Genomic DNA, 25,153 nt, shown 5'->3' with positions numbered 1-25,153 from the left:
ATGTGCAAATGACTTCCAATCCAATAATCCAAAAAAGAATAGCCCAATGTCCCAGCTCAACATCAGCAATCAACTTAATTTATACTGACCAAAAGATAACAAGACATCTCCAATAACAATCAGCCATATTACAATGACAACATTACAGACGATCTGAAAGATTTAGAAATAACTACTTTTGATGATATGAAAACTCTGATGACTTTGAATAAAAACAAAACATTTCCATGACAAATTCACTCTTGTACAAATTATTTCTATGTTACAAGAATCTATTCATTTACGTAACTTGATTGAAAACAAAAATGATCAAGTGATGTAAATTAACAATGAGCAAAACTCTAATATAATAAACCTAAGGTTAGTTATTTACTGTATGAAAAAAAGGAACCGGTTGAAATAAAAGATTTCAAAATCTGAACAACAAGCTTGTTGAGGAAACATAATTTAATTAAACAACAACCTTTGCAATAGCTGCTTAACACAGAAGGCACATGGACTGAAACAAGGGATACAAACACACACAATGACAATAATGCAACACAACTGATGAAGTATAAACACAAATCCTTGAGTTGATCCAGCTATTTAATGTGCAATTCACTAAGAATAAAAAGTTTAAAGGAAACTGTGGGGGAAACTTCTGTGTAGCAATGCAGTGGGAGTCACCGACTCATGAAGGAGACACGGGAAGAGCAGGAGCTTTGATGTCAAACACTGATGATTTATTATAGGAGGTTCGGCCGGAGGATTCACATCACAAGTCACAGCAGTCACGGTCTGACTGCACGGGAGAGTTGCCATCTCAATTCTGAAGAAATCTACCCCAGACCCATGTATTTAGCTAGTTCATAGAGAATAATCAACATGCTGCATAACAAGATAGAATCATAACACCTCTATCAGCTGACGCCAAGAGGCAGGAACAGGGAGACAGAACACTGAGAGCACAGCAGCCAAGGTTACAGGTGCGTGTGCTCAGTCAGGACAGTTTGAACTGATAAACTGGGTCAAAGTTATGGGCCGTAGAACATATTTCCCCAACAGAAACTGTGTTTGAATGTAGGCTATTTATTTATTTATTGATAAAACATTTGACAAAAGTTGGTGTGCGTATTTATACCTCTAAACACTGCAAATGAGAAATTAATCCGAACAAAGCAGGGAAGAGCTACTTCAGGAGGATGAACACGAATGTAAAGATATGGGTTGTGTCCCTACCTCAGGAGAAGAATCACAGTCTCCAAACACTTCAGCAAAGTCTGAAGGGCTTTTCCTCAGAGTCTGGTCAGCAGGCAGTGTGTTGTCATTGTAAGATGACACAAACTTAAAGTCACTGGTTCTGGAACCTGTTGTCAGGTAGGCGTCATAATTGTAAGCGCTACGTAAAGTTCCTGTTCCGTCAACATCTGCGTAATTAGGAGGGAGATAAGCGCTGGGGATGGCGACTGCTCCATCAAACAACAGTCTGGGCTTTCTCCTGCGACAAAACCTCACAGCCAGTATTATGATGATGAAGGTGAGGAAAAAGGTGGACACGGACACCAGCGCTATGATCAGATAAGAAGTCAGTTTGGAGTTCTTCTCATCATAAGAAATATCCTTCAGTTCTGGCACCTCAGCCAAGTTATCAGAGATAAGTAAATACAGGGAGCAGGTGGCAGAGAGAGAGGGCTGTCCGTTATCTTTCACTGACACAATAAGGTTCTGTTTCATGCTGTCAGACTCAGAAATGTCCCGCCGTGTCCTGATCTCTCCACTGTGGAGACCAATAGTGAAAAGTCCCGGATCAGTGGATTTAACTATATGATAGGACAGCCAGGCGTTCTGTCCGGAGTCCGCGTCCACCGCGATCACTTTGGACACCAGAGAGCCTCCGTGTGCAGCTTTGGGGACCAGCTCGGTCATGAAGGAGTTGCCCTCCGGGGCGGGGTACAGTATCTGAGGAGAGTTGTCATTCACATCCGATATGAACACACTGACGGTCACGTTGCTGCTGAGCGGAGGAGAACCGTTGTCTCTGGCCATCACGTGCACTTTAAAACTCCTGAACTGTTCATAATCAAACGTCCTCACAGCGTGGATCACCCCCGTGTCTCCGTTAACAGACAGATAGGAGGACACCGGGGCACCGTTCACCTCACCGGGTAACAGAGAATAAATCACGGTACCGTTTTGTCTCCAGTCGGGGTCTCGAGCAGTAACAGAACATAAAGTGGAGCCAGGTTTGTTGTTTTCAGTCACATACGCGCTGTAGGACTGCTCCTCAAACACAGGTGGGTTGTCGTTGATGTCTGCTACAGATAACTGAACAGTTTTAGAGGAGGACAAAGGGGGAGATCCCTCGTCAGTGGCAGTGATTGTAATGTTGTAATCAGACACTAGTTCACAGACACTAGTTCACGGTCCAGTTGTCCTGTGGTCACCAGAGAATAATAGTTTTTAATAGAAGGAACCAACTTAAAAGGGACGTTTTGCTGAATAGAGCAGCGGACCTGTCTGTTATTCTCCGAGTCTCTATCCTGCACGTTAATGATGCCCACCTCTGAACCAGGTGACATGTTCTCAGGTATAGGGTTAGTAAGGGATGTTAAACTGATAACAGGGGCGTTATCATTCACATCAGTGATAGAAATGATAACCTTAGCATAAGATGACAGCCCTAGCCCATCTTTTGCTTTAACTCGTATTTCAAATGATTTGGTAGTTTCATAATCAACAGGACCAATTACTCGTATCTCACCAACTTTTCTATCAATACTAAATATCTTCTTGACATCTTCAGTCACGTGTCCAAATTCATACGTCACATCTCCGTTGACTCCCTCGTCTGCATCAGTAGCACTCACTGTGACAACTACAGTGTCTACAGGAGAGTTTTCTGGCAGACTGGCTTTATAGACGGCCTGGCTAAACACTGGGGCGTTATCATTAGCATCCAGCACAGTGACGTGTATGACTACAGTACCTGATCTCTGAGGAGAGCCTCCATCTAAAGCTGTGAGGAGCAAATTGATCTCTTGTTGTTTTTCACGATCAAGCTCCTTTTCAAGAACAAGCTCTATTGAGTTTCCATCAACAGCCAAAATGAAATTATCATTCTTTTTGAGGCTGTACTGCTGAACTGAATTCTGTCCTGCATCCGCATCGTGCGCCTCCTCTAGCACAAAACGAGCTCCCTTGTCTGCCGACTCACGAATTTCCATATTTATAAATTCTTCCTTAAATTGTGGCGAGTTATCATTAATATCCTGAATGTGAAGACTAATCCGATGGAGCTCAAGAGGATTCTCCAGCACCAGCTCGTGTTTTAGGATACACGAAGCCTTTTCTCCACAAAGCCGCTCTCGGTCAATCCTGTCGGCAACAATCAACTCCCCGTTATTCAGGTTTATGTCACAGTAACGTTCATCAGTCCCATCGCTGCCAATGCGGGCTCTTCTGTTAGAGAGCGCACTCCTGTCCAGCCCGAGATCCTTGGCCATATTTCCAATAATTGATCCTCGTTTCATTTCCTCTGGAAAAGAGTAGCTCAAGTCTCCATACGCAGCATGCAGGAAATAAACCACTACGAAGAAACTGCACGTTTGAAACGAGAATACGTTGGAATCCATTATGGACTATAAATTCCTTACAGGTTGAAGAAAAGAGAGAATTAAGACAGCTCAACTACATAATACAAGGAACAGCGAATCCAGAGTGACTGTCACTATGTAGGCACAAGAGCAGAATAATGAACCTCCACGCCGAAGGAAAAGCAATTCAATCATCTTAAAGCAGGCATATAGCGCCACCGTGAGTTAATTTTGGTCGACAACACTGATTAAAAAAAAAGGTTTAAAATGTACCACATCCTGCGGTTCTCTTCTGAATACAACTATGATAATGTGAAAATAAATATTCTTAACGTCATGTATCCAATAAGTTAAAACCAGGACACTCATAAAGTCAACAAGTATCAGTGCACAATGTTGGCTTTGAATATTCTACTTATGACTGATTTTAAATGCCATTTTCTTAATGTCTTTCATTTTTTGTAAAGCACTTTGAATTGCCTTGTATTGAAAGGTGCTATATAAATAAACTTGCCTTACCTTGCCTTATGTCTTCTCTTGCATATAAACTTATGTCTGATTTGTTTTAAATTGTGTGTTTTGTAACTGCGATGATACAGTCCATATGTTAATTGGATAATAAATTAAGGCTTATGACTTTTAACTCGGTAAACCCACAGAAAAACATCAGGCAGGAAAGCAGTTACAGATACTAATAGACTAGAACACGTAAAGAAAGTACCTTACTCTGTCAGCATGACCTGCCCAAACTACCTGTGTGAAACTGGGACTGCATATTGATGAACAAGTGATGTTCAGTTAAGTTAGAATCGGAAAATCCATCATAATAGGTCTACAAAACACAACCAAGCCATACAGTGAAAACACAGGTTTAATAATATGTATTGTTTTTACTGTCAACATTTATTCCTCAGAACCACAGTAAGAAGAGAAAGCAATCAGCAGAATAAACTGAAGCAGTGTGGACTGGATTCAAATGCAATGACACACATACTACTGGTTATGCTCTCATTCTAAATAACGAGAATTAGTAGCATCAGCAAGTCAGTAAGTTGTCAGTTGTTCCGCTGTTAATGTATATAAAAAACATCTGCTGGATAATATTATAAGATTTATACTCTGGCCTCAAGAGTAAGATCAACGTGTACATTTATTTTTGTGGCAGACACATTTTACCAAAGCAATGTGCAAATGACTTCCAATCCAATAACTCAAAAAAGAATAGCCCAATGTCCCAGCTCAACATCAGCAATCAACTTAATTTATACTGACCAAAAGATAACAAGACATCTCCAATAACAATCAGCCATATTACAATGACAACATTACAGACGATCTGAAAGATTTAGAAATAACTACTTTTGGTAATATGAAAACTCTGATGACTTTGAATAAAAACAAAACATTTCCTTGACAAATTCACTCTCGTACAAATTATTTCTATGTTTCAAGAATCTATTCATCCATGTCACTTGATTGAAAACAAAAAAGATCAAGTGATGTAAATTAACAACAAGCAGAACTCTAATCTAATAAATCTAAGGTTAGTTATTTACTGTATGAATAAAAGGAACCGGTTGAAATAAAAGATTTGAAAATCTGAACAACAAGCTTGTTGAGGAAACTGAATTTTATAAAACAACAACCTTTGCAATAGCTGCTTAACACAGAAGGCACATGGACTGAAACAAGGGATACAAACACACACAATGACAATAATACAACACAACTGATGAAGTATAAACACAAATCCTTGAGTATATCCAGCTATTTAATGTGCAATTCACAAAGAATAAAATGTTTAAAGGAAACTGTGTTTGAATTCAGGCTATTTATTTATTTATAAAACATTTGACAAAAGTTTCTGTGCGTATATGTATACCTCTAAACACTCCAAATGATAAATGAATCCGAACAAATCAGGGAAGAGCTACTTCAGGAGGATGAACACACATTTCATTATATGGGTGGTGTCCCTACCTCAGGAGAAGAATCACAATCTCCAAACACTTCAGCAAAGTCTGAAGGGCTTTTCCTCAGAGTCTGGTCAGCAGGCAGTGTGTTGTCATTGTAAGATGACACGAAGTTAAAGTCACTGGTTCTGGAACCTGTTGTCAGGTAGGCGTCATAATTGTAAGCGCTGCGTAAAGTTCCTGTTCCGTCAACATCTGCGTAATTAGGAGGGAGATACGCGCTGGGGATGGCGACTGCCCCATCAAACAACAGTCTGGGCTTTCTCTTACGACAAAATCTCACACCGAGGATGATGATAATGAAGGTGAGAAAAAAGGTGGACACGGACACCAGCGCGATGATCAGATAAGAGGTCAGTTTGGAGTTCTTCTCATCATAAGAAATATCCTTCAGTTCTGGCACCTCAGCCAAGTTATCAGAGATAAGTAAATACATGGAGCAGGTGGCAGAGAGAGAGGGCTGTCCGTTATCTTTCACTGACACAACAAGGTTCTGTTTCATGCTGTCAGACTCAGAAATGTCCCGCAGTGTCCTGATCTCTCCGCTGTGGAGACCAATAGTGAAGAGTCCCGGATCAGTGGATTTGACTATATGATAGGACAGCCAGGCGTTCTGTCCGGAGTCCGCGTCCACCGCGATCACTTTGGACACCAGAGAGCCTCTGTGTGCAGCTTTGGGGACCAGCTCGGTCATGAAGGAGTTGCCCTCCGGGGCGGGGTACAGTATCTGAGGAGAGTTATCATTCACATCCAATATGAACACACTGATGGTCAGGTTGCTGCTGAGCGGAGGAGAACCGTTGTCCCGGGCCATCACGTGCACTTTAAAACTCCTGAACTGTTCATAATCAAACGTTCTCAGAGCGTGGATCACCCCCGTGTCTCCGTTAACAGAGAGATAGGAGGACACTGGGGCACCGTTCACCTCACCGGGTAACAGAGAATAAATCACGGTACCGTTTTGTCTCCAGTCGGGGTCTCGAGCAGTAACGGAACATAAAGTGGAGCCAGGTTTGTTGTTTTCAGTCACATATGCGCTGTAGGACTGCTCCTCAAACACAGGTGGATTGTCGTTGATGTCTGCTACAGATAACTGAACAGTTTTAGAGGAGGACAGAGAGGGAGAGCCCTCGTCAGTGGCAGTGATTGTAATGTTGTAATCAGACACTAGTTCACGGTCCAGTTGTCCTGTGGTCACCAGAGAATAATAGTTTTTAATAGAAGGAACCAATTTAAAAGGGACGTTTTGCTCAATGGAGCAGCGGACCTGTCTGTTATTCTCAGAGTCTCTATCCTGCACGTTAATGATGCCCACCTCTGAACCAGGTGACACATTCTCAGGTATGGGGTTTGTCAGGGATTTTAAACTGATAACAGGGGCGTTATCATTCACATCAGTGATAGAAATTATAACCTTAGCATAAGATGACAGCCCTAGCCCATCTTTTGCTTTAACTCGTATTTCAAATGATGTGGTAGTTTCATAATCAACAGGACCAATAACTCGTATCTCACCGACCTTTCGGTCAATACTAAATATCTTCTTGACATCTTCAGTCACATGTCCAAATTCATACGTCACATCTCCGTTGACTCCCTCGTCTGCATCAGTAGCACTCACTGTGACAACTACAGTGTCTACAGGAGAGTTTTCCGGCAGACTGGCTTTATAGACGGCCTGGCTAAACAATGGGGCGTTATCATTAGCATCCAGCACAGTGACGTGTATGACTACAGTACCTGATCTCTGAGGAGAGCCTCCATCTAAAGCTGTGAGGAGCAAATTGATCTCTTGTTGTTTTTCACGATCAAGCTCCTTTTCAAGAACAAGCGCTATTGTGTTTCCATCAACAGCCAAAATGAAATTATCATTATTTTTGAGGCTGTACTGCTGAACTGCATTCTGTCCTACATCCGCATCGTGTGCCTCCTCTAGCACAAAACGAGCTCCCTTACCTGCCAATTCGTGAATTTCTATATTTATAAATTCTTCCTTAAATTGTGGTGAGTTATCATTAATATCTTGAATGTGAAGACTAATCCGATGGAGCTCGAGAGGATTCTCCAGCACCAGCTCGTGTTTTAGGATGCACGAAGCCTTTTCTCCACAAAGCCCCTCTCGGTCAATCCTGTCGGCAACAATCAACTCTCCGTTGTTCAGGTTTATGTCACAGTAACGTTCATCAGTCCCATCGCTGTCAATGCGGGCTCTTCTGTTAGAGAGCGCGCTCCTTTCCAGCCCGAGATCCTTGACCATATTTCCAATAACTGATCCTCGTTTCATTTCCTCTGGAAAAGAGTAGCTCAAGTCTCCATACGCAGCATGCAGGAAAGAAACCATTACGAAGAAACCGCACGTTTGAAACGAGATTACGTTGGAATCCATCGTCGACTATAAATTCCTTACAGATTGAAGAAAAAAGAGAATAAAGACAGCTCAACTACATAACACAAGGAACAGCGAATCCAGAGTGACTGTCCCTATGTGCACAAGAGCAGAAGAATGAACGTCCACACCGAAGGAAAAGGAATTCAATCATCTTAAACCAGGCATATAGCGCCACCGTGAGTTAATTTTGGTCGACAACACTGATTAAAAAAAAAGGTTTAAAATGTACTACATCCTGCGGTTCTCTTCTGAATACAACTATGATAATGTAAAACAAATATTCGAAACATCATTTATCCAACAAGTTAAAACCAGGACACTCATAAAGTCAACAAGTATCAGTACACAATGTTGGCTTTGAATATTCTTATTTCTTCTATATAAATTAATATCTGATTTATTTTTAAATTGTGTGTTTTGTAACTGTGATGATACAGTCCAAATATACTGTTCTTTAGACTTGTTCTATTATTTACTGTTTATATCATCTGATAGTATCCTGTGCAGCTAAAAATATAAATGGAATAAAAATACATAATACTTTTATTGACTTGTTAGTAATGCTGCAAATTAGGATGTTTTCTATGTTTCCCCACTGATTTTCAAAGTAGTAAAACTACATTTGTAGAAATGACTAGTCAAGATAAGCATCTGAAGGGTTGTAAAAATGTGGAATACAGCGCGCGTGGATCTTCAGTTGGATTAAACGGGGAAGTAGCTTTTTATATTTTAAAGGAAATTATTTATTAGGAACAATTCACATTTTGTAATAGTTATATATTGTTTCCATCATTTTAACCCAGTCATTAGGCTCTGTGAATGTTTTGATAACATTAACTTCATTTGGATTTCCTAAATTGCTTGGTTTATTTAAATGACTGCAGGGAGAGCTCAAAGTATTTTTAGTTTTAAGTTGTGGAGAAAACAAAACAAAAGCCCATATCAGCTGTTCAGCACCAAGGACAATTAGCACACAGTAAAAAATGTCTGTCCGAAAACAGAGGACATAAAGAGCAGTTTCCTGTTCAACAAGAGATACCACAACCCTTAAAGTCAACCTGTACCAAGTGTACTATAGACGTGTCAAACACTGCAGATGTACAGAAAGTATGATGATTCAAGATGATCCTAAAGCTTGACCACACCATAAACAGTAAAAGATGCATTGATCCAGTCTCTGCCCTTTTGTACAAAGAGGCTGGATACCCTCCTTAATACCATCACTGATTAGAGATAAATCATACAGTTTTTCAATGTTTATCAACAAGATAACAACAGATGCATTACATCCAGCTCTGATTACAATCTGAAAAACAACAAGACTGGGCAGCATAACCAGGAAAACAAATTAAGACTCATCACTTTTAACTCGGTAAACCCACAGAAAAAAATCAGGCAGGAAAGCAGTTGCAAATACTAATAGACTAGAAAGTCCCTTACTCTGTCAGCATGACCTGCCCAAACTACCTGTGTGAAACTGGGACTGCATTTTGATGAACAAGTGATGTTCAGTGAAGTTAGAATCTGAAAATCCATCATAATAGGTCTACAAAACACAACCAAGCCAGGTTTCTCACAATGAAAAGACAGAATCAATAATATGTATTGTTTTTTTGTTTTTACTGTCAACATTTTTTCCTCACAACAACAGTGGTTAGAAGAGAAAGCAATCAGCAGAACAATCTGAAGCGGTGTGGACTGGACTCAAATGCAAAACACACATAGCCTACTGGTTATGCTCTCATTCTAAATAACGAGAATTAGTAGCATCAGCAAGTCAGTAAGTTGTCAGTTGTTCCGCTGTTAATGTATATAAAAAACATCTGCTGGATAATATTATAAGATTTATACTCTGGCCTCAAGAGTAAGATCAACGTGTAAATGTTTTATGTGGCAGACACATTTTACCAAAGCAATGTGCAAATGACTTCCAATCCAATAACTCAAAAAAGAATAGCCCAATGTCCCAGCTCAACATCAGCAATCAACTTAATTTATACTGAACAAAAGATAACAAGACATCTCTAATAACAATCAGCCATATTACCATGACATCATTACAGACGATCTGAAAGATTTAGAAAAAATACTTTTGATTATATGAAAACTCTGATGACTTTGAATAAAAACAAAACATTTCCTTGACAAATTCACTGTCGTACAAATTATTTCTATGTTTCAAAAGTCTATTCATTTACGTAACTTGATTGAAAACAAAAATGATCAAGTGACGTAAATTAACAACGAGCAAAACTCTGATCTAATAAACCTAAGGTTAGTTATTTACTGTATGAAAAAAAAGGAACCGGTTGAAATAAAATATTTCAAAATCTGAACAACAAGCTTGTTCAGGAAACATAATTTTATAAAACACAAACCTTTGCAATAGCTGCTTAACAGAGAAGGCACATGGACTGAAACAAGGGATACAAACACACACAATGACAATAATGCAACACAACTGAAGAAGCATAAAAACAAATCCTTGAGTATATCCAGCTATTTAATGTGCAATTCACTAAGAATACAATGTTTAAACGAAACTGTGTTTGAATGTAGGCTATTTATTTATTCATAAAACATTTGACAAAAGTTGATGTGTGTATATGTATACCTCTAAACACTCCAAATGAGAAATGAATCCGAACAAAGCAGGGAAGAGCTACTTCAGGAGGATGAACACACATTTAATTATATGGGTGGTGTTCCTACCTCAGGAGAAGAATCACAATCTCCAAACACTTCAGCAAAGTCTGAAGGGCTTTTCCTCAGAGTCTGGTCAGCAGGCAGTGTGTTGTCATTGTAAGATGACACGAACTTAAAGTCACTGGTTCTGGAACCTGTTGTCAGGTAGGCGTCATAATTGTAAGCGCTACGTAAAGTTCCTGTTCCGTCAACATCTGCGTAATTAGGAGGGAGATAAGCGCTGGGGATGGCAACTGCTCCATCAAACAACAGTCTGGGCTTTCTCCTGCGACAAAACCTCACACCCAGGATGATGATGATGAAGGTGAGGAAAAAGGTGGACACTGACACCAGCGCTATGATCAGATAAGAGGTCAGTTTGGAGTTCTTCTCATCATAAGAAATGTCCTTCAGTTCTGGCACCTCAGCCAAGTTATCAGAGATAAGTAAATACATGGAGCAGGTGGCAGAGAGAGAGGGCTGTCCGTTATCTTTCACTGACACAATAAGGTTCTGTTTCATGCTGTCAGACTCAGAAATGTCCCGCCGTGTCCTGATCTCTCCGCTGTGGAGACCAATAGCAAAAAGTCCCGGATCAGTGGATTTGACTATATGATAGGACAGCCAGGCGTTCTGTCCGGAGTCCGCGTCCACCGCGATCACTTTGGACACCAGAGAGCCTCCGTGTGCAGCTTTGGGGACCAGCTCGGTCATGAAGGAGTTGCCCTCTGGGGCGGGGTACAGTATCTGAGGTGAGTTGTCATTCACATCCGATATGAACACACTGACGGTCACGTTGCTGCTGAGCGGAGGAGAACCGTTGTCTCTGGCCATCACGTGGACTTTAAAACTCCTGAACTGTTCATAATCAAACGTCCTCACAGCGTGGATCACCCCTGTGTCTCCGTTAACAGACAGATAGGAGGACACCGGGGCACCGTTCACCTCACCGGGCAACAGAGAATAAATCACGGTACCGTTTTGTCTCCAGTCGGGGTCTCGAGCAGTAACAGAACATAAAGTGTTGCCAGGTTTGTTGTTTTCAGTCACATATGCGCTGTAGGACTGCTCCTCAAACACAGGTGGGTTGTCGTTGATGTCTGCTACAGATAACTGAACAGTTTTAGAGGAGGACAGAGGTGGAGAGCCCTCGTCAGTGGCAGTGATTGTAATGTTGTAATCAGACACTAGTTCACGGTCCAGTTGTCCTGTGGACACCAGAGAATAATAGTTTTTAATAGAAGGAACCAACTTAAAAGGGACGTTTTGCTGAATGGAGCAGCGGACCTGTCTGTTATTCTCAGAGTCTCTATCCTGTACGTTAATGATGCCCACCTCTGCACCAGGTGACACGTTCTCTGGTATGGAGTTTGTCAGGGATGTTAAACTGATAACAGGGGCGTTATCATTCACATCAGTGATAGAAATGATAACCTTAGCATAAGATGACAGCCCTAGCCCATCTTTTGCTTTAACTCGTATTTCAAATGATTTTGTAGTTTCATAATCAACAGGACCAATAACTCGTATCTCACCAACTTTTCTATCAATACTAAATATCTTCTTGAAATCTTCAGTCACGTGTCCAAATTCATACGTCACATCTCCGTTGACTCCCTCGTCTGCATCAGTAGCACTCACTGTGACAACTACAGTGTCTACAGGAGAATTTTCAGGCAGACTGGCTTTATAGACGGCCTGGCTAAACACTGGGGCGTTATCATTAGCATCCAGCACAGTGACGTGTATGACTACAGTACCTGATCTCTGAGGAGAGCCTCCATCTAAAGCTGTGAGGAGCAAATTGATCTCTTGCTGATGTTCACGATCAAGCTCCTTTTCAAGAACAAGCTCTATTGAGTTTCCATCAACAGCCAAAATGAAATTATCATTCTTTTTGAGGCTGTACTGCTGAACTGCATTCTGTCCTACATCCGCATCGTGCGCATCTTCCAGCACAAAACGAGCTCCCTTGTCTGCCGACTCCTGAATTTCAATATTTATAAATTCTTCCTTAAATTGCGGCGAATTATCATTTTTATCTTGAATGTGAAGACTAATCCGATGGAGCTCGAGAGGATTCTCCAGCACCAGCTCGTATTTTAGGATGCACGAAGCCTTTTCTCCACAAAGCCCCTCTCGGTCAATCCTTTCGGCAACAATCAACTCTCCGTTATTCAGGTTTATGTCACAGTAACGTTCATCCGTCCCATCGCTGCCAATGCGGCCTCTTCTGTTAGAGAGCGCGCTCCTTTCCAGCCCGAGCTCTTTCGCCATATTTCCAATAACCGATCCTCGTTTCATTTCCTCTGGAAAAGAGTAGCTCATGTCTCCATACACGGGATCCAGGAAAATAAGGAGGAAATAGAAGCCATACGTTTGAAACGAGATTATGTTGGAATCCATCATCGACAATGAATTACTAACAGGCTAAAAAAAAAGCGAACAAAGACAGCTAATCCACATAACACGAATAGCGACTACTGACTGTCCTATAGACAGGAGAACAATAATGAACGTACACACCAAAGGAAGCAGGAAGACATCTTAAAGCGGGTATATAGCGCCACCTTGAGGTTTTCAAGAATACTCATTTAAAAAAAGTACAAAATGGAAGGTTTCAAATTGAGCATATCCATTACATTACATGTTACTTGTTAGACGTTTTTATCCAAAACGACTTACATACTCAATACCGTGGGCAATCCCCACAGGAGCAATTTAGGGTGACGTGTCTTGCCCAGGGACACAATGACATGCTGACTGCAGTGGGGTTTGAACCTGTGAGCCGAACACCATGGCTCTAGCCACTGCGCCACACGCCTCCCTCCCTGCGTTAAACTTCGTATAATCTGTTAATTAAATAGACAAATATTATGAAGCACAAATGTGCAACCGCAGTAATCCTTGAGGTTTAATCAGGAAACAGTGTCAACAAGCACTTGTTACATTAGGCATATGCAGGCTATGCCTTTCCTATTAATATCTTGAATTGCATACCAATTCATGACATTATTGTTTTTACTTGCATGTTTAGTTCTTGTGAGTATGCAGTCTATACTCTTCTTAAGACAGGGTGTCATGCTAACCGACAAGCCAGTATTTTTTTTGGTAACACTTTATTTTGATAGTCCATAGTTAACACTCTATAAGTCATCAGTTGACATTTAGTAGCATGTCAACAGTGCATCAGTTGACATTCAACAGCACCGTTCAAACCGACAAGTAACTAAGCATTAGTTGAAGATCAACAGATAAGCAACTAAAGTTCAGTTGACTATTACATTAAGCATTAGTTGATGATCAACAGATAAGCAACTAAAGTTTAGTTGAATATTACATTAAGCTTCGTTGATGATCAACAGATAAGCAACTAAAGTTCAGTTGACTATTACATTAAGCATTAGTTGATGATCAACAGATAAGCAACTCAAGTTTAGTTGAATATTACATTAAGCATTAGTTGATGATCAACAGATAAGCAACTTTAGAGTTTAGTTGACTATCTGTTGATCGTCAACTAATCTAGAGTTGACTATTAGTATACTTTTAGTAGGTTCTCCACTAAGCGTTTGTAGGCATGTGTTAGGACTATCCAATTAATGTGAAAAACAGTTGAGAACAGTAGAAAGTCTATAACCTATCAACATAATACATACATTCATCCACTTTATGCAACAGATATGGGAATAAAGCAAAATGTTTTTGCACAACTGATCACGAACACTGGATAACTGAATTGAATGTGGTTCACAACTGCTCAGTTTTTACTTGTAGTATATTATTAAAATAAAAAAGCTTTCTTTCTCTGATATGCTGTGTATAGTGTTTGTTCTACTGTGCTTTATCGCCTGGTATTGACTTCAGTTATCCAGTGTTCGTGATCAGTTGTGCAAAACATTTCGCTTTATTCCCATATCTGTTGCATATAGTGGATGAATGTATGTGTTATGTTGATAGGTTATAGACTTTCTACTGTTCTCAACTGTTTTTCACTTAAAATTGGATAGTCCTAACACATGCCTCCAAACGCTTAGTGGAGAACCTACTAAAAGTATACTAATAGTCAACTCTAGATTAGTTGACGATCAACAGATAGTCAACTAAACTCTAAAGTTGCTTATCTGTTGATCATCAACTAATGCTTAATGTAATAGTCAACTGAACTTTAGTTGCTTATCTGTTGATCATCAACTAATGCTTAATGTAATATTCAACTAAACTTGAGTTGCTTATCTGTTGATCATCAACTAATGCTTAATGTAATATTCAACTAAACTTGAGTTGCTTATCTGTTGATCATCAACTAATGCTTAATGTAATAGTAAACTGAACTTTAGTTGCTTATCTGTTGATCATCAACTAATGCTTAGTTACTTGTCGGTTTGAACGGTGCTGTTGAATGTCAACTGATGCACTGTTGACATGCTACTAAATGTCAACTGATGACTTATAGAGTGTTAACTATGGACTATCAAAATAAAGTGTTACCACCTTAAATAAATGTTTGGATGAATTATTTGTTTTCCTTGCTTTGAAAAAAATGTGAAACTACATTTCCTAATAAAGAACAGATTCATTATGACCAAGATTGTAACATTTGCAGGGTTGTGAACATTTGAAAACCGAGCACCTGAGTCTGTAGCTGTCTGTAAAATGTTCAAAGGATTATTTATCTGACAATCTGTTACATGTTTATAAATAAAAAATGTAGATGTTTATAAGTTTACATATTGTACTTACAGCTTTAACCAGTCATAATGTATCCCTGTGGTCACAACATTAACCTATATTCGAAATCAGGGAGAAACCAAAGTAGTATAGTGTTGTAATAAAAAGTGAAAGTGTGGGAAACTTGAATAAAAAGCATCCAAAAGGAAAAGGGATGTTCAGCACCGAGAACAGAGGAATGAGCCTAGACACTCAAACATACTTGAAAATAGAGGACATAAAGAGCAGTCATATGAACACACAAAGACAATAGCCCTTTTTTATCCTCTCCTGGAAAGAGGGAAAACTCCTTTCATCAGAGTAGAAATTAATTATGTTACAGTAATAATGTAATAAAACAAGCAGATCTGGCAGCATATAGCCTTGAAACAAAAAGACTGGTAAAGACGTATTGCTTTTAATTTGGTTATCCCACAGCAGTTAACAAGACCAATGCAAGTGCAATATGTGCAATATTTGATTCATGTATGTGCAATAGGGATATGTGCAATAAGGAAAGTGCTGTACCTGTATGTTTCTTGTTTGTTTGTTTGCCATGTGATATGTGATCTCTGTTCTGTATCTATGACTGATTTTCTGAATGTTTTATGTTTTATTATCTCGATGCCCAAGACAAATTTCTCCTAAAGGAGACAATACAGCTCTATCTATCTATCTATCTATCTATCTATCTATCTATCTATCTATCTATCTATCTATCTATCTATCTATCTATCTATCTATCTATCTATCTATCTATCTATCTATCTATCTATCTATATATCTATCTATCTATCTATCTCATGCACTAGAAAAACTATTTAGAAAACCTGGAAGAAAAAGTCCCTTAATCAGACAGCATGACCTGCCTACAGTACCTGTGTGAAACTCGGACTGTATCTTCAAGGACAAAGTGATGTTCTGTCAATTCCTTCATAATCTAATAAACTATTTTAAATAGTCTACAACACATAACCAAGCCAGGATCCTCACAGTAAAAACACAAACTGAATGATATGTTGTTGTTTTTTGTTTACTGTAAACATATTCCTCCCAAGAAAGTGAGATGAGAGAGCAATCAGCAGAACAAACTCAAGCGGCTTGGACTGGATTCAAATGCAAAGCACGCATTCTATACTCTCAATACGTTGTGAGTGATTAAGTTGTTAACGTGTGTAAATCAGCCTGTTAGATATCAATATAGGATGTGTACTATGACCTTAAGTGCAAGATCAATATACAACTTTAAATGTATTCATGTGGCAGACACTTTTGAACAAGGCAATGTACAAATGACATCCCATCCAAGCGAACTTCTATAAGGAGAAACATTATAGGTTGAGTTTAACAAAGCTCAGTTTGAAAATTACCATTGATCAGTAGCACAAGAATGCATATTAAAATATTAAGACATAAATATATAATACGTTTTTTTTTTAGAGACGTTTCTCTGCCAGAAACATTTAGCAAATTGGTCAATACTGTAAATAATATAATAGAAAATATACTGCAATAGAAGAAAAAAACTCTGCTGACTTCAACTGAAAACATAAAATTGCCATGACAAAACCAACATTTTCCAAGTGTCAAGAATATATTAATATGTAAAAAGATGTAAAACGAAAATCAGCAAGTGTAATAAATGAACACTAAACAAAAACTTCAACTAATGAGCACAAGGTTACATCTTAATTGTACACAAACTAAAATGGTACCTTGCTTGAAGTCAAATCGATTTTGAAATCCGAAAAACTAGCACGTTGAGGAAAATTATGATGAACAGGATGGCATGGACGTATACACAATTAATTCAAAACAAAGCCTTGAGTTTATAAATGTCCTGCTGTTCCAATTGCAATTAAGAATAGAATGTTAGAAAGGAAAATATGTTAGAAATTGTTTTAATTAAGTATTTGAAAGAAGTTGGTCTACGTATTTATACCTCTTAACACTCCAAAGGGAAAATGTATCTGGATAAAAAAAGGGAAGACAATTCCGGCTACTTCAGGACGATGAACACACATTTTATTAGGGGTATAGTCCCTATACCTCAGGAGAGGAAGTTACATTTATTTCCAACACATTACATTGTCTAAAATAGTCGTTTAAAGAAAGAGAACGGCAAAAACATATCTGAACAGCTTGATCCCATGTTGCAAATATAGATGTCAACATTAGGTGACAACAATTCCTCCTACCTCAGGAGAAGAATCACAGTCTCCAAACACTTCAGCAAAGTCTGAAGGGCTTTTCCTCAGAGTCTGGTCTGCAGGCAGTGTGTTGTCATTGTAAGATGACACAAACTTAAAGTCACTGGTTCTGGAACCTGTTGTCAGGTAGGCGTCATAATTGTAAGCGCTGCGTAAAGTTCCTGTTCCGTCAACATCTGCGTAATTAGGAGGGAGATAAGCGCTTGGGATGGCGACTGCTCCATCAAACAACAGTCTGGGCTTTCTCCTGCGACAAAACCTCACACCCAGGATGATGATGATGAAGGTGAGAAAAAAGGTGGACACTGACACCAGCGCGATGATCAGATAAGAGGTCAGTTTGGAGTTATTCTCATCATAAGAAATATCCTTCAGTTCTGGCACCTCAGCCAAGTTATCAGAGATGAGTAAATACATGGAGCAGGTGGCAGAGAGAGAGGGCTGTCCGTTATCTTTCACTGACACAATAAGGTTATGTTTCATGCTCTCAGACTCAGAAATGTCCCGCTGTGTCCTGATCTCTCCGCTGTGGAGACCAATAGTGAAAACTCCCGGATCAGTGGATTTGACTATATGATAGGATAGCCAGGCGTTCTGTCCGGAGTCCGCGTCCACCGCGATCACTTTGGACACCAGAGAGCCTCCGTGTGCAGCTTTGGGGACCAGTTCGGTCATGAAGGAGTTACCCTCCGGGGATGGGTACAGTATCTGAGGAGAGTTGTCATTCACATCCGATATGAACACACTGACGGTCACGTTGCTGATGAGCGGAGGAGAACCGTTGTCTCTGGCCATCACGTGAACTTTAAAACTCCTTAACTGTTCATAATCAAACGACCTGACAGCGTGCATCACCCCCGTGTCTCCGTTAACAGACAGATAGGAGGACACCGGGGCACCGTTCACCTCACCGGGTAACAGAGAATAAATCACGGTACCGTTTTGTCTCCAGTCGGGGTCTCGAGCAGTAACGGAACATAAAGTAGAGCCAGGTTTGTTGTTTTCAGTCACATACGCGCTGTAGGACTGCTCCTCAAACACAGGTGGGTTGTCGTTGATGTCGGCTACAGATAACTGAACAGTTTTAGAGGAGGACAGAGGGGGAGAGCCTTCGTCAGTGGCAGTGATTGTAATGTTGTAATCAGACACTAGTTCACGGTCCAGTTGTCCTGTGGTCACCAGAGAATAATAGTTTTTAATAGAAGGAACCAACTTAAAAGGGACGTTTTGCTGAATGGAGCAGCGGACCTGTCTGTTAGTCTCAGAGTCTCTATCCTGCACGTTAATGATGCCCACCTCTGCACCAGGTGACACGTTTTCGGGTATGGGATTGGTCAAGGATTTTATACTGATAACAGGGGCGTTATCATTAACATCAGTGATAGAAATGATAACCTTGGCATAAGATGACAGCCCTAGCCCATCTTTTGCTTTAACTCGTATTTCAAATGATTTGGTAGTTTCATAATCAACAGGACCAATTATTCCTATATCACCGAATGTTCTATCAATACTAAAAACTCTCTTTACATCTTCAATCACATGTCCAAAGTCATACGTCACATCTCCGTTGACTCCCTCGTCTGCATCAGTAGCACTCACTGTGACAACTACATTGTCTACAGGAGAGTTTTCAGGCAGACTGGCTTTATAGACGGCCTGGCTAAACACTGGGGCGTTATCATTAGCATCCAGCACAGTGACGTGTATGATTACAGTACCTGATCTCTGAGGAGAGCCTCCATCTAAAGCTGTGACGAGCAAATTAATCTCTTGTTGATTTTCACGATCAAGCTCTTTTTCAAGAACAAGCTCTATTGTGTTTCCATCAACAGCCAAATTGAAATTATCATTATTGTTGAGGCTGTACTGCTGAACTGAATTCTGTCCTACATCCGCATCGCGTGCTTCCTCGAGCACAAAACGAGCCCCCCTTAACGCTGACTCCTGAATGTCGATATTTATAAATTCTTCGTTAAATTGTGGCGAGTTATCATTAATATCTTGAATGTGAAGACTAATCCGATGGAGCTCGAGAGGATTCTCCAGCACCAGCTCGTGTTTTAGGATGCACGAAGCCTTTTCTCCACAAAGCCGCTCTCGGTCAATCCTGTCGGCAACAATCAACTCTCCGTTGTTCAGGTTTATGTCACAGTAACGTTCATCAGTCCCATCGCTGTCAATACGGGCTCTTCTGTTAGAGAGCGCGCTCCTTTCCAGTCCGAGATCCTTGGCCATATTTCCAATAATTGATCCTCGTTTCATTTCCTCTGGAAAAGAGTAGCTCAAGTCTCCATACGCAGCATGCAGGAAAGAAACCACGACGAAGAAACCGCACGTTTGAAACGAGACTACGTCGGAATCCATCGTCGACTATAAATTCCTTACAGATTGAAGAAAATAGAGAATAAAGACAGCTCAACTACATAACACAAGGGACATCGAATCCAGGGTGACTGTCCCTATGTAGACACAAGAGCAGAAGAATGAACGTCCACACAGAAGGAAAAGCAATTCAATCATCTTAAAGCAGGCATATAGCGCCACCGTGAGTTCCTTTTGACGAAAACAATTTTTTTTTAAAGGTTTAAAATGTACCACATCCTGCGGTTCTCTTCTGAATACAACTATGATAATGTAAAACAAATATTCGAAACATCATTTATCCATTAAACCAGGAAACTCATAAATTCAACGAGTGTCCCAGTACACAATGTTGGCTTTGAATATTCTACTTATTTCGTGCATATAAACTTATCTCTGATTTGTTTTAAATGGTGTGTTTTGTAACTGTGATGATACAGTCCATACTGTTGTTTAGACTTGTTCTATTATTTACTGTTTATATCATCTGATTTTATCCTGTGCAGCCAACAATATAAATGAAATAAAAATACGTCTACTTACTTGTATTGACTTGTTAGTAATGCTCCGAATTAGGAGGTTTTCTATGTTTCCCCACTGCTTTTCAAAGTAGTAAAACTACATTTGTATAAATGACTATAGTCAAGATAAGCATCTGAAGGGTTGTAAAAATGTGGAATACAGCGCGCGTGGATCTTCAGTTGGATTAAACGGGGAAGTAGCTTTTTATATTTTAAAGGAAATTATTTATTAGGAACAATGAGACTCCACCTTTAAAGATTTAACAATTCACATGTTGTTATAGTTATATATTGTTTCCTTCATCTTAACCCAGTCATTAGGCTCTGTGAATGTTTTGATAACATTAACTTCATTTGGATTTCCTAAATTGCTTGGTTTATTTAAATGACTGCAGGGAGAGCTCAAAGTATTTTTAGTTTTAAGTTGGAGAAACTAAACAAAAAGCCCATATCAGCTGTTCAGCACCAAGGACAATTAGCACACAGTCAAACATTTCTGGCCGAAAACAGAGGACATAAAGAGCAGTGTCCTGTTCAACAAAAGATACCACAACCCTTAAAGTCAACCTGTACCAAGTGTACTATAGACGTGTCAAACAATGCAGATGTACAGAAAGTATGATGATTCAAAATGATCCTAAAGCTTGACCACACCATAAACAGTAAAAGATGCATTGATCCAGTCTCTGCTCTTTTGTACAAAGATGCTGGATACCCTCCTTAATGCAATCACTGATTAGAGATAAATCATACAGTTTGTCAATGTTTATCAACAAGATAACAACAGATGCATTAGATCCAGCTCTCACCTTAATCTGAAAAACCACAAGACTGGGCAGTATAGGGATAATAATTTAAGGCTCATCACTTTTAACTCGGTAAACCCAAAGAAAACAATAAGGCAGGAAAGCAGTTACAGATACTAATAGACTAGAACACGTAAAGAAAGTCCCTTACTCTGTCAGCATGACCTGCATAAACTACCTGTGTGAAACTGGGACTGCATGTTGATGAACAAGTGATGTTCTGTCAAGTTAGAATCGGAAAATCCATCATAATAGGTCTACAAAACACAACCAAGCCATACAGTGAAAACACAGGTTTAATAATATGTATTATTTTTACTGTCAACATTTATTCCTCACAACCACAGTAAGAAGAGAAAGCAATCAGCAGAATAAACTGAAGCGGTGTGGACTGGATTCAAATGCAATGACATACATACTACTGGTTATGCTCTCATCCTAAATAACGAGAATTAGTAGCATCAGCAAGTCAGTAAGTTCCAGTTGTTCCGCTGTTAAGGTATATATAAAAACATCTGCTGGATAATATTATAAAATGTATACTCTGGCCTCAAGAATAAGATCAACGTGTACATTTATTTTTGTGGCAGACACATTTTACCAAAGCAATGTGCAAATGACTTCCAATCCAAAAACCCAAAAATAATAGCCCAATGTCCCAGCTCAACATCAGCAATCAAGTTAATTTATACTGAAGAAAAGATAACAAGACATCTCTAATAACAATCAGCCATATTACAATGACAACATTACAGACGATCTGAAAGATTTAGAAAGAACTACTTTTGATAATATGAAAACTCTGATGGCTTTGAATAAAAACAAAACATGTGCATGACAAATTCACTCTCGTACAAATTATTTCTATGTTTCAAGAATCTATTCATTTAGGTAACTTGATTGAAAACAAAAATGATCAAGTGATGTAAATTAACAACAAACAAAACTCTAATCTAATAAACCTAAGGTTGGTTATTTACTGTATGAAAAAAAGGAACCGGTTGAAATAAAAGATTTCAAAATCTGAACAACAAGCTTGTTGAGGAAACTGAATTTGATAAAACAACAACCTTTGCAATAGCTGCTTAACACAGAAGGCACATGGACTGAAACAAGGGATACAAACACACACAATGACAATAATACAACACAACTGATGAAGTATAAACACAAATCCTTGAGTATATCCAGCTATTTAATGTGCAATTCACAAAGAATAAAATGTTTAAAGGAAACTGTGTTTGAATGTAGGCTATTTATTTATTTATAAATAATTTCACACAATTTGCTGTGTGTATATGTATACCTCTAAACACTCCAAATGAGAAATTAATCCGAACAAAGCAGGGAAGAGGTACTTCAGGAGGATGAACACACATTTAATTATATGGGTTGTGTCCCTACCTCAGGAGAAGAATCACAATCTCCAAACACTTCAGCAAAGTCCGAAGGGCTTTTCCTCAGAGTCTGGTCAGCAGGCAGTGTGTTGTCATTGTAAGATGACACAAACTTAAAGTCACTGGTTCTAGAACCTGTTGTAAGGTAGGCGTCATAATTGTAAGCGCTGCGTAAAGTTCCTGTTCCGTCAACATCTGCGTAATTAGGAGGGAGATAAGCGCTGGGGATGGCGACTGCTCCATCAAACAACAGTCTGGGCTTTATCCTGCGACAAAACCTCACACCCAGTATTATGATGATGAAGGTGAGAAAAAAGGTGGACACTGACACCAGCGCTATGACCAGATAAGAGGTCAGTTTGGAGTTCTTCTCATCATCAGAAATATCCTTCATTTCTGGCACCTCAGCCAAGTTATCAGAGATAAGTAAATACATGGAGCAGGTGGCAGAGAGAGAGGGCTGTCCGTTATCTTTCACTGACACAATAAGGTTCTGTTTCATGCTGTCCGACTCAGAAATGTCCCGCTGTGTCCTGATCTCTCCGCTGTGGAGACCAATAGTGAAAAGTCCCGGATCAGTGGATTTGACTATATGATAGGACAGCCAGGCGTTCTGTCCGGAGTCCGCGTCCACCGCGATCACTTTGGACACTAGAGATCCCCCGTTTGCTGCTTTGGGGACCAGCTCGGTCATGAAGGAGTTGCCCTCCGGGGCGGGGTACAGTATCTGAGGAGAGTTGTCATTCACATCCGATATGAACACACTCACGGTCACGTTGCTGCTGAGCGGAGGAGAACCGTTGTCTCTGGCCACCACATGGACTTTAAAACTCCTGAACTGCTCATAATCAAACGCCCTCACAGCGTGGATCACCCCCGTGTCTCCGTTAACAGACAGATAGGAGGACACCGGGGCACCGTTCACCTCACCGGGTAACAGAGAATAAATCACGGTACCGTTTTGTCTCCAGTCGGGGTCTCGAGCAGTAACGGAACATAAAGTAGAACCAGGTTTGTTGTTTTCAGTCACATATGCGCTGTAGGACTGCTCCTTAAACACAGGTGGGTTGTCGTTGATGTCTGCTACAGATAACTGAACAGTTTTAGAGGAGGACAGAGGGGGAGAGCCCTCATCAGTGGCAGTGATTGTAATGTTGTAATCAGACATTAGTTCACGGTCCAGTAGTCCTGTGGTCACGAGAGAATAATAGTTTTTAATAGAAGGAACCAACTTAAAAGGGATGTTTTGCTGAATGGAGCAGCGGACCTGTCTGTTAGTCTCAGAGTCTCTATCCTGCACGTTAATGATGCCCACCTCTGCACCAGGTGACACGTTCTCAGGTATGGGGTTAGTCAGGGATTTTAAACTGATAACAGGGGCGTTATCATTCACATCAGTGATATAAATGATAAGCTTGGCATAAGATGACAGCCCTAACCCATCTTTTGCTTTAACTCGTATTTCAAATGATTTGGTAGTTTCATAATCAACAGGACCAATAACTCGTATCTCACCAACTTTTCTATCAATACTAAATATCTTCTTGAAATCTTCAGTCACATGTCCAAATTCATACGTCACATCTCCGTTGACTCCCTCGTCTGCATCAGTAGCACTCACTGTGACCACAGCAGTGTCTACAGGAGAGTTTTCAGGCAGACTGGCTTTATAGACGGCCTGGCTAAACACTGGGGCGTTATCATTAGCATCCAGCACAGTGACGTGTATGACTACAGTACCTGATCTCTGAGGAGAGCCTCCATCTAAAGCTGTGAGGAGCAAATTGATCTCTTGCTGATTTTCACGATCAAGTTCTTTTTCAAGAACAAGCTCTATTGAGTTTCCATCAACAGCCAAAATGAAATTATCATTCTTTTTGAGGGCGTACTGCTGAACTGAATTCTGTCCTACATCCGCATCGTGCGCATCTTCCAGCACAAAACGAGCTCCCTTGTCTGCCGACTCACGAATTTCAATATTTAGAAATTCTTCCTTAAATTGCGGCGAATTATCATTTTTATCTTGAATGTGAAGACTAATCCGATGGAGCTCGAGAGGATTCTCCAGCACCAGCTCGTATTTTAGGATGCACGAAACCTTGTCTCCACAAAGCCCCTCTCGGTCAATCCTGTCGGCAACAATCAACTCTCCGTTATTCAGGTTTATGTCACAGTAACGTTCATCCGTCCCATCGCTGTCAAGGCGGGCTCTTCTGTTAGAGAGCGCGCTCCTTTCCAGCCCGAGATCCTTGGCCATATTTCCAATAACTGATCCTCGTTTCATTTCCTCTGGAAAAGAGTAGCTCATGTCTCCATACACGGGATCCAGGAAAATAAGGAGGAAATAGAAGCCACACGTTTGAAACGAGATTATGTTGGAATCCATCATCGACAATGAATTACTAACAGGCTAAAAAAAAAACGAACAAAGACAGCTCATCCACATAACACGAATAGCGACTACTGACTGTCCTATGGACAGGAGAACAATAATGAACGTCCACACCAAAGGAAGCAGGAAGA

At 40.0% G+C, this 25,153-nt stretch overlaps 4 protein-coding genes across 4 annotated transcripts; all 4 read right to left on the bottom strand.

Annotated features, from left to right (window-relative positions):
- Positions 1 to 1,176: 1,176 nt before the first annotated feature.
- Positions 1,177 to 3,485, bottom strand: LOC307033049 (protocadherin gamma-A2-like; the record flags this gene model as incomplete). The annotated part of the gene is made up of 2 exons (XM_079671321.1): positions 1,177 to 2,297; positions 2,744 to 3,485. The coding sequence occupies 2 exons, from the start codon at positions 3,483 to 3,485 to the stop codon at positions 1,177 to 1,179; spliced, it is 1,863 nt and encodes a 620-aa protein (XP_079527447.1).
- A 138-nt stretch (positions 3,486 to 3,623) lies between these two features.
- Positions 3,624 to 8,018, bottom strand: LOC307031521 (protocadherin gamma-A11-like). The gene has a single exon (XM_079668708.1). The coding sequence runs from the start codon at positions 7,932 to 7,934 to the stop codon at positions 5,535 to 5,537; it is 2,400 nt and encodes a 799-aa protein (XP_079524834.1). The 5' UTR covers positions 7,935 to 8,018; the 3' UTR covers positions 3,624 to 5,534.
- A 2,610-nt stretch (positions 8,019 to 10,628) lies between these two features.
- Positions 10,629 to 19,969, bottom strand: LOC307033047 (protocadherin gamma-A11-like; the record flags this gene model as incomplete). The annotated part of the gene is made up of 2 exons (XM_079671316.1): positions 19,490 to 19,969; positions 10,629 to 12,608 (listed from the first exon to the last, which is right to left on the bottom strand). Exons 1-2 carry the CDS (start codon positions 19,907 to 19,909, stop codon positions 10,629 to 10,631), a joined length of 2,400 nt encoding a protein of 799 aa, XP_079527442.1. The 5' UTR covers positions 19,910 to 19,969.
- Positions 19,970 to 22,616: 2,647 nt separating this feature from the next.
- Positions 22,617 to 25,046, bottom strand: LOC307033046 (protocadherin gamma-A11-like; the record flags this gene model as incomplete). Its single annotated transcript, XM_079671315.1, has 1 exon — positions 22,617 to 25,046. The coding sequence occupies exon 1, from the start codon at positions 25,017 to 25,019 to the stop codon at positions 22,617 to 22,619; it is 2,403 nt and encodes an 800-aa protein (XP_079527441.1). The 5' UTR covers positions 25,020 to 25,046.
- Between the last annotated feature and the right edge of the window lie 107 nt (positions 25,047 to 25,153).

The sequence above is a fragment of the Notothenia rossii genome (genome assembly GCF_949606895.1).
Source record: "Notothenia rossii genome assembly, chromosome: 3".
Lineage (NCBI taxonomy): Eukaryota > Metazoa > Chordata > Actinopteri > Perciformes > Nototheniidae > Notothenia > Notothenia rossii.
The sequence above is the reverse complement of the archived record's forward strand: the minus strand, read 5'-3'. Positions and strand labels throughout refer to the sequence as shown.

Coding starts and splice junctions, on each gene's coding strand:
- LOC307031521 (XM_079668708.1), bottom strand. CDS start 7,934: ATGGATTCCAACGTAATCTCGTTTCAAACGTGCGGTTTCTTCGTAATG.